Genomic DNA, 7,803 nt, shown 5'->3' with positions numbered 1-7,803 from the left:
GAGCGTTAAGGGCCGCTCGCTTACGCAGACGGCGCAAGCGCCCGGTGCACGTCTGGCGGCTCTAGCCCTGGATGTGCGCGCGAGTGTCTTTCTCGCGCTAAGAGTCCAGCTCCGCCTCTCGTCCGAGCCCCACAACCACCACCTTCCCCCGCTCCGGCCCGGCTCTCGGATTGGCCAAGGCGCGCATCAGTCAGCGCCCGGACCCATCTCGCGCTCCCCATTCATGCAGTTTGGTTGAGTGTTGGTGTATTTTACTGTTTGCAATAAAGAGGGGGGGAATTTTTTTTTCCCGTTCAGTTTCTGCTGCAATTAACTCTGGGTCTCTCATATAGTGTGGGAGAGGGGGAGATCTCTCTCTTCTTCCCCCCCTTTTTAAAACAAAGCCTTTCCCAGAGGGGTTTGTTTGGTGTTTCTATTTTGCGCGTGGGGCTTTGCCTTTTTTAAAAAAAAGCGTTTCGGGGGGAGGGGTGTCTTGATTAAATATATATTTTTTTAAATAGATATCCATCTCTCTTGTTTTGCAAGCAGCTATTAAGGTTCAACTATGCCCAAAAGAAAGGTAAGCAAAGAAACAAAAATATTGGTGGCGGGGGGGGGGGAAGAAATGGGGGGGGGGGGGAAAAGAAATATATTGGTGGGGGGGGGGGGGAAGAAGTGGAGGGAGCAGAGAGTATGGAGCCCGTTTGCGCGCGGGGGGGGGATAAAAATGTCTTGATTTGCGCGCGCGCGCGCGCTTGAGTGCTCGATGTGTAGTTTTTTTTTGTTATGTGTGCGTGTTTGCATTTTAATATGTCGGTGCATGCCGTCGAGCGGGGCCGATGCTGATGCGAGACGCTTCGGAAAGGCGACCGGGGCGAGCCCGGAGAGCCGACCGGAGTTGAGTTTGGGCTGTTTTGTTTGGAGAGGGCGAAGGCGCCGCTCGCTGCTTGTCTCCATGCTGGATCACCAACAGCCATCGTACTGCCTTGCGGGTGCCTCTATGGAGATCGCCGGGGTAAAGGCGCGGAAGCCTCCGTGCCTTTCCCCCGCCCTCCCCAAAGAAGCCGAGCAGGTTGCTCTCCCCCAGCTCGAGCCTTGACGGTCATCTGCCGGGACTGGGGGGGATTTGATCGGCTTGCATTTCGTGGCGAGGTTCGCCTCCGGAGCGGGGCTCTTTCTCCTGCGTTTGCCTTTGTTCTTTCTTTTCTTTTTTTTTTGTCCTTCCTCCTACTTCTTGTCATACCAGATGGTTGTGCAATGGAGATCCGGAGCCATTAGGCGGCGCAGAGTTTTGAAATTGTCCTTGCAGCAAATAAATCAACCGTTTTTTGTCCTGTACCAAAAAGGCCTCGGGGCGCTCCCCCCCCCCCAAAAAAAAAAGTGGCTGGAGATTAATTCCGTCTATAGTTTGATTCATTCGTCAAGCAGAGATTGCACTCGAATCAAAAGCGGCAACGCTCCTGTTTGCAGAGAGATTTGGCGCCGTACCTGTACGGGCAAAGCGTCGCTTATGCAATGTTGCCTTCCCCTCCCCCACCTCTCTCCCCCGGGTCCATCCTTCCCCCCCCTCCCCGCGGCCGATCCAGTCTAATTCGGTTTTAGTTGCTTCGTCTCTGGAGCCTGCCTCCCTGGTGCTGAGCGCAGAAATAATGTCCTTGCAAAAAAAATAAAAATTAAAAATATCGCGACCTTCTTGTAGGTAATTTGGCGGGAACTCTTATTTTTTTTAAAAAAAAAAGGCTTGGGCGACTTTTGACGTAACGACGTCAAACAAAACAAATTGGCTGCCGGGGCATTGTGGGAGTTGTAGTCTTTGCTCTGGGAGTTTGGAGGTCAGTTTAGAATAGCCTCAAGGCAGCAAAAATTCAGCCGGGAGGGGGAGGAGCAAGCCCCCCCCCCCTTTAACTTTTGCAGGCATTTTGCAAAATTGATGTAAGGGACAGGAAAGACTTCTGGTGTCACCCAAAGCACAAAGGGGCAGGTGAGGAGTTGCAACATCTAACTGGCACAATAAGAAGTAGGAGCTGTCAGTGATCTGTCAGGGGGTTCTGGGGTTTGCTTTACTGTCTCACACCTTGTGCTGAATGCAAACCGAGTTGGTGGTGACATCGCCCACTTAGACCTGCATGTAAAGCTGAAAATAGTGGCTACCAGTTCTATGCCTAACAGGCCCTTCTGTTTTGACTAATGTCCCAGTCTCCTAGAGATTTATTTACAGGCGTTTGGCATCCATTTCCTTTTAGGGGGGAAACACACACACACACACAAATGCAAATACTGACATTTTGTATGTGCTTCATTTTTTAAAAAACAGGCTGCAGCTGAAGGTGAGGTAAAGGAGGAGGTAAGTTTGTTTACATGGCATCATTGTAAAACATGCATCCCTGCTTTTCTCCTCCCCATCCCTCCTGGTAGAAGGAGATTAATGAGTCTCTGGTGCATTCACAAAGCGGAGAATTCGGCAACAATCCATTGTTATGGGGAGGGGGGCCTCTCCAAAACTTTGATGCACAGTTGGCAGTACAGGTATTCAGACATAACCATAATCCAGCAAATTGATAAGTGTCGTGAAATCACCGGGTTTGCCACTCAATCTCAACTATGTTTATTCAGATGGGAGCCCCACAGGTTTTAGTGGAGCCTGCTGGAAGTATGTTTCAGGGGGTAGCCCTGTTGGTCTGCAATAGAAGAGTCCAGTAGCACCTTCAAAACAAATGAGTTTTTTCAGGTATTCAGTTTCGAGAATCGAACCTTCCTTCATTGGATGCAAGTAGGAATGGAGATCCCTCTGTCCATATATCACAAAAAATCTTCTTGGTCTCTTAAGGTGTTACTGGACTCGGTTCTAGCTCTCTAGCTGGAAATATGTTAAGGGTTGCAGTCATAAGAAGTTAACTTTGAATGGTGCCTGTTCACTTAGCCTATCCATTTTACTGGAATTAACAAAGTATGCCACGAATAGTAGACTTGTGCTGATCTGATTGTCTGGTGCATAGTGCAGAAAGGCTACAATTTACTTAAAACATATAGGCTGGGGGCTGTTTTCTGACCATCAGTGCTCTTAAGATACAATCCCCAGTGCTACATTCCAGTGTTTAGTCTTACAAATTGGAGATGGTTATACAGAGCCCTGAAAATGTTCGGTGATGTGGCTACCACATCAACTGCTACAGCCCAGAGACTCTTCACTGGCTGATACGGAGTTTCCTTTGCTAGCACTGGGATGGGCGGTCATTGGCCTGGGGCCTGTTGCTGCTGCTTTCCCCCATAAGTAGTTAGCAGGGACTGAAAGGAAAGAGGGTCTGTAGCCATTTTTGAGCAAAGAGCTGCATCAGTGTGGCCTCAGCAGAGGCAGTGACCGACAACAGTCGTATGGCATCAATGACAGTCACCTGCTGAAATAGGTCACTGCTAAAGGCCAGCTGTCCTTAAAATTCCAATTCCCTATGTACCAACAACTTTGAAAACTGGGCTATTTTGTCATACCCTGGGAAGCTTGATTTATGCCAGGGATATACTTGTGCAAAACCAATTGCAGTGCTGGATGGTTGTTCCATGTGAACTGGCAGACATTAGGGAAGTGGCAACACTTTCTGTATCCTAAATTGCATACAGTTATGAGTTATCTTGGCGTGGGTTGAGTTATAATATTTGCCCTTTGCACTACGGTGCAGCACAATCCTGTGGATGTTCACTCGGAACTAAGTTCTGGTGCATGTAGCAGGACTTTTGCCTAAGTAAATTTGCAGATGATTTTTTTTAATGTGAATTTTTCTTTTTACTTTTTAAACGGAATTTACTTACCCTTTGTCTTTCTTTTGCACAGCCAAAGAGACGATCGGCTAGGTTATCCGCTGTGAGTAGCTCTCCCGGTTCTTTTTTTCAGTCTTAATGTTTCCATTATGTGATGACGCGAGAGCCTTCGTGCAAGTAGGTTCCAGGAATGTCTACAAAACAGAGAATCTTCTTATTATGGAGGAGTGAAAGTGGGTGTGGTGTGGTGCAGTGCTCTTCCACTCTCGAAGTGGAAGTTCCTGATCTGAATCTCATCTTAGCCGTGACCTCAGAAGGCGACCTTGGGACACACATTCCAAGGAGCGCCAGGGCTGCTGCCAAAAATGGCAACTCTGCGGTCTCCCCTCCATTTTCATAACATCTAGTACAACTTGTACCTTGTTGGCTTATCTTTACACCTGTGCTGCATCCCCCGTGGAACTGAAGCCGGAAACTGCATGACGTGGTAGCGCCAGGATACAGTGAGACTTCATGGAAGGGAAGGCAAAAGGTAGCAGGGGACTTTCAGTGCTGGCTACAGCCTCGTGAGCTTTGTAATATGTTCCATCCTTAAGCAAGGCACCCAGGCTGACTTCCCCGTCTGCGGTGTGGGGATAATGATATGGCTTAATTTACAGAGTTCTTGGGGGAAGGATTGAGATGGTGCATATTTTGCAATACAGAAATGCAGTATTATTATTCATGTTCTATCTTCATGGCTAGTATTGCAAAAAAAAAAGCGGGACGGAATTCTGCAAACAGTGTACAGATCTATGTTCCGGATTACGCCATGATGCCTATTTGTGACCCCCCAAATTTTCCCACCGGCAAAATCTTGGTGCATTTAGATTCCCAGGTTGAGCCCAAGAGCTGTTGTAGCAAAATCCTCAATGTATTTTCAGGCACCTCCCTTCCTCCAATGCCTTTTATGATCCTTTCCCCTGAAAACTCCCCCCCCACCCACGGTTCATCCCCTATTCTACTCTTTCCTGTGTCCCCTTTCACAATCCTTTCTTCCCCTTTCTCTGCTTCTCTCTCTCTCTGTGACCTAAACACTTACCTTTCATGCCATTTCTTTCCCGAGCTGAGAAGAGCTCCTAGCACCTGCCATGTCTGAAACATCCCCACACCCCCCAATAACATTCATTGTACACAGGCTGAGGGACGGACTCTGATCTCTGATCTTGCAAAGACTTAAGCATAGTAACTGAGGCCACATACCAATTTATTTCACTTGGATAAATATCAGCAAGTGCAGGGAATGTATACCATTATCAACATTTTTCTTCACTCCCTATAGAACTTAAATTCTTCCATTTTCCCTTATGAAGGCTTCGCTGCATTTAAGGTTTTTTTTTTTTGTTTGTTTGTTTTAAAGTATGGGTAAGAGTTAGGGTTGGGGCAGCCATCTTGTGACGGCACCCACTGTCTTTCCTCAAAATTCTAAAAGTGCTGACAGGTTCAACAAAACTGAGGAGCAATTGACTGCAGAAAGAGTAAGAACTAGTTCCCTGGGCCCTTTGTTTGCAGAAGACTTGTTGAATTCTGTGGGTGTCACAGAAGAACACACCTCCTCTTGGGCAACATTCATTTCAGTCGGGCTGGGATTAGTGGATTATGACAAAAACTGAAAAGATGGGGGAGAGGGGAGACTCAACCCAAGATATATCTGTGAACCAAGAGGGTCAAGCTAACACTATATGATATATTCTAAAAATACAAATGTTTATTAAGGTGTACACATGTTAAAACATATTATGATTAAAAGGAAGAGTCTAAATTTCAGACTTTTTAAAAACTTTTCATATACAAATACACTTGACAGGTAAACACTTTTTAACTTAGGACCAAATGCGTTTCGGCCCCTTCGGGCCTTCCTCAATGGTCACTGTGCTCTATATTACACGGACACACATCCAAAATACACATATAAAAGGTTTTTGTATATATTATCAGACGTTGTTTCACCAGATGTTGTTTCCTTATATGTTTTTAGTTATGCTACTAGCCTATATGTTGGGCCATAAATATAGCCATGCCAATTCTTCAAATTATTCTAGTATCAGAGATGTCATTGGTCTGGATGTGTGTCACCTCTGTCAAAGGTAATGATCAACTTGAGGTGACACACACAAACCTTTTATACGTGTATTTTGGATGTGTGTCGGTGTAATATAGACATTAGTGGATTATGGTCAGCTCTGTATGCATTCTGTACTTAAAGAAAATGGCTGTGTTCGCATACACCATTCCTCATGCAACTGTTTGCTTCTCTTGCAGAAACCTGCTCCACCTAAACCAGAGCCAAAGCCGAAAAAGGCAGCACCCAAGGTAAAAAAAAAGTTTTTCTAAATAAACACTAAAGGCCATACGTTTCCATTGGTTGTTAGAAAGAGAATAACTCTAGCCAGCATTGGGCTTTCTCATCCACACAATCATTCATTCTTTTCCAGAAAAATATTTGGTAGATGGTTAAAACACACACACACACATATATATAAATTTTGGTGTGTGTGTGTGTGAAAGAGCCACAGCAGTTTGATTCTTTTGAACATATTCTTGAAGTTGCTCAAAGGGCATACTGATTTCCACTGTGTAAGTCCCAGCTAAAACAGTGCTCAAGTATATTTTGTTTGTATGCACCCCTTAAATCGCTTATGGAAGCCAGAGTGATGAAGTGGGTAGAAAGTCAGACTTGGATAGAGGAGACCTGTGTTCAAATATCCACTCTGCCATAAAGCTTACTGAGTGATCTTGGGCCAATCACTCTTTCTCAGCCTGTCCTACTTCACAGGGTTGTTGTGAGGATAAAACAGGGAGGGGGGGGAAACCATTTATGCCATATTGCACTCCTGAAAGGAATGGTGGGATAAAAATGTAGCATCTGGCTCAATGATCTTCCGCTTTGGAGGCCCAGGACCCATCTTTAACCCTTAGGTAGCAAAGGGACTCATTAAGCCAGAAGTACTTGACATCACAGCTACATGAGAGGTGAAGGGGAATTCTGATGGCCAGGACAAGGAGCAGTAGGCCAAGAAAGCCAGGGGAACACAAGCTGACTACCTTAAGGGGTATCGCTGTAAGGAACAGGCTGATGATTAGAATCATAGAGGAATCTCATCCGCTGCTGAGTGACCTTGCCTTAACTGTCTTCCTGTTCCTTCTAGTGTTTCTGCAAAGAGATGCAGGAGGTGTAGTGCCCTTGCACTCTGCATATGTACACTAGCAGCAGGTCCTTCCAAAAAGCAACAGAACAGATATGGTGGATTTATAGGGGCTCAGGAGCCTCTGACGGTCATGACCTATCAGTTGAAGGCCACTGATCTAGATGGGTTCCATGTGGAATGGGGGGGGAGTTTCCAAAGTTTCAGCTGGCGAAACCACAGAATTCACACATTGGGTCTAACTCAAATACTTTTGAAATCAGTATGCCTTTTTGCTGCGTTCAAGTTGACCTGCCAGCCAGTTAAATTTAGTTTAGTCAGTGAGTTGGCTGGCAGAGTCATCAGTGAAATGCCAGTATGATTGCGTGGCATTTTTCAAACACTTTTGTCTTCAGGGAATTCTTTTGCCTTTGCCTGCCAAAGAGCCCTCTGCATGCCATTTGTGGAATGTTCTGCGCATTAACAGAAGATGCTGCACCTTGGACCACGCCTAGCTCCCAGGACTGGTCTATACGTGCAGTGGAAATAGGCAGACAAATAGACTGCACCGCTTTAGTTTGTTGAAAAGGGAGGGAACGTCCTTTTATGTAAAAAAACCCTCCCTGCAAGTAGAATATTAGCACAACAAACAGAAGGTTGAAGGAGAACCTTTCTCCCTAATATGCTCATTTGATTTGGAAGGTTTAAAAAAAAATAAGATTTTTTTAACCACAAATTATTTGGGGGGAGGGGTTAACACTATATTTATATTTCTAAAAGCTTTTTATATTTTTCTGCAAACCTGGGGATTACCCTAGGTTTGCAGAAACATGTACCTTTACTCTTGGTGACTGATGCTCATGTTTCGATCCATCCTGAAGCACCAAGTGGGGGCCTGCAAGACTCA

At 45.7% G+C, this 7,803-nt stretch overlaps 1 protein-coding gene across 2 annotated transcripts in view; it reads left to right on the top strand.

The window, feature by feature from the left end:
* Positions 1-23: 23 nt before the first annotated feature.
* The window catches only part of LOC107116838 (non-histone chromosomal protein HMG-14A), a 13,651-nt gene continuing 5,871 nt past the window's right edge, over positions 24-7,803 (top strand). Inside the window, exons 1-5 of one of the 2 annotated variants that reach the window (XM_015418849.1) lie at positions 24-233; positions 529-559; positions 2,294-2,323; positions 3,806-3,835; positions 6,034-6,084. In XM_015418849.1, coding sequence (XP_015274335.1) covers positions 545-559; positions 2,294-2,323; positions 3,806-3,835; positions 6,034-6,084 — 126 coding nt within the window. In that variant the 5' untranslated portion in view covers positions 24-233; positions 529-544. Of the gene's footprint in view, positions 241-528; positions 560-2,293; positions 2,324-3,805; positions 3,836-6,033; positions 6,085-7,803 lie in introns of both variants that reach the window. The other variant, XM_015418848.1, reaches the window with a different exon arrangement.

Source organism: Gekko japonicus, unplaced genomic scaffold, assembly GCF_001447785.1.
Source record: "Gekko japonicus isolate JY-2015 unplaced genomic scaffold, Gekko_japonicus_V1.1 scaffold1606, whole genome shotgun sequence".
Lineage (NCBI taxonomy): Eukaryota > Metazoa > Chordata > Lepidosauria > Squamata > Gekkonidae > Gekko > Gekko japonicus.
Note: the sequence above shows the minus strand (reverse complement) of the source record. Positions and strands in the feature narration are given on the sequence as shown.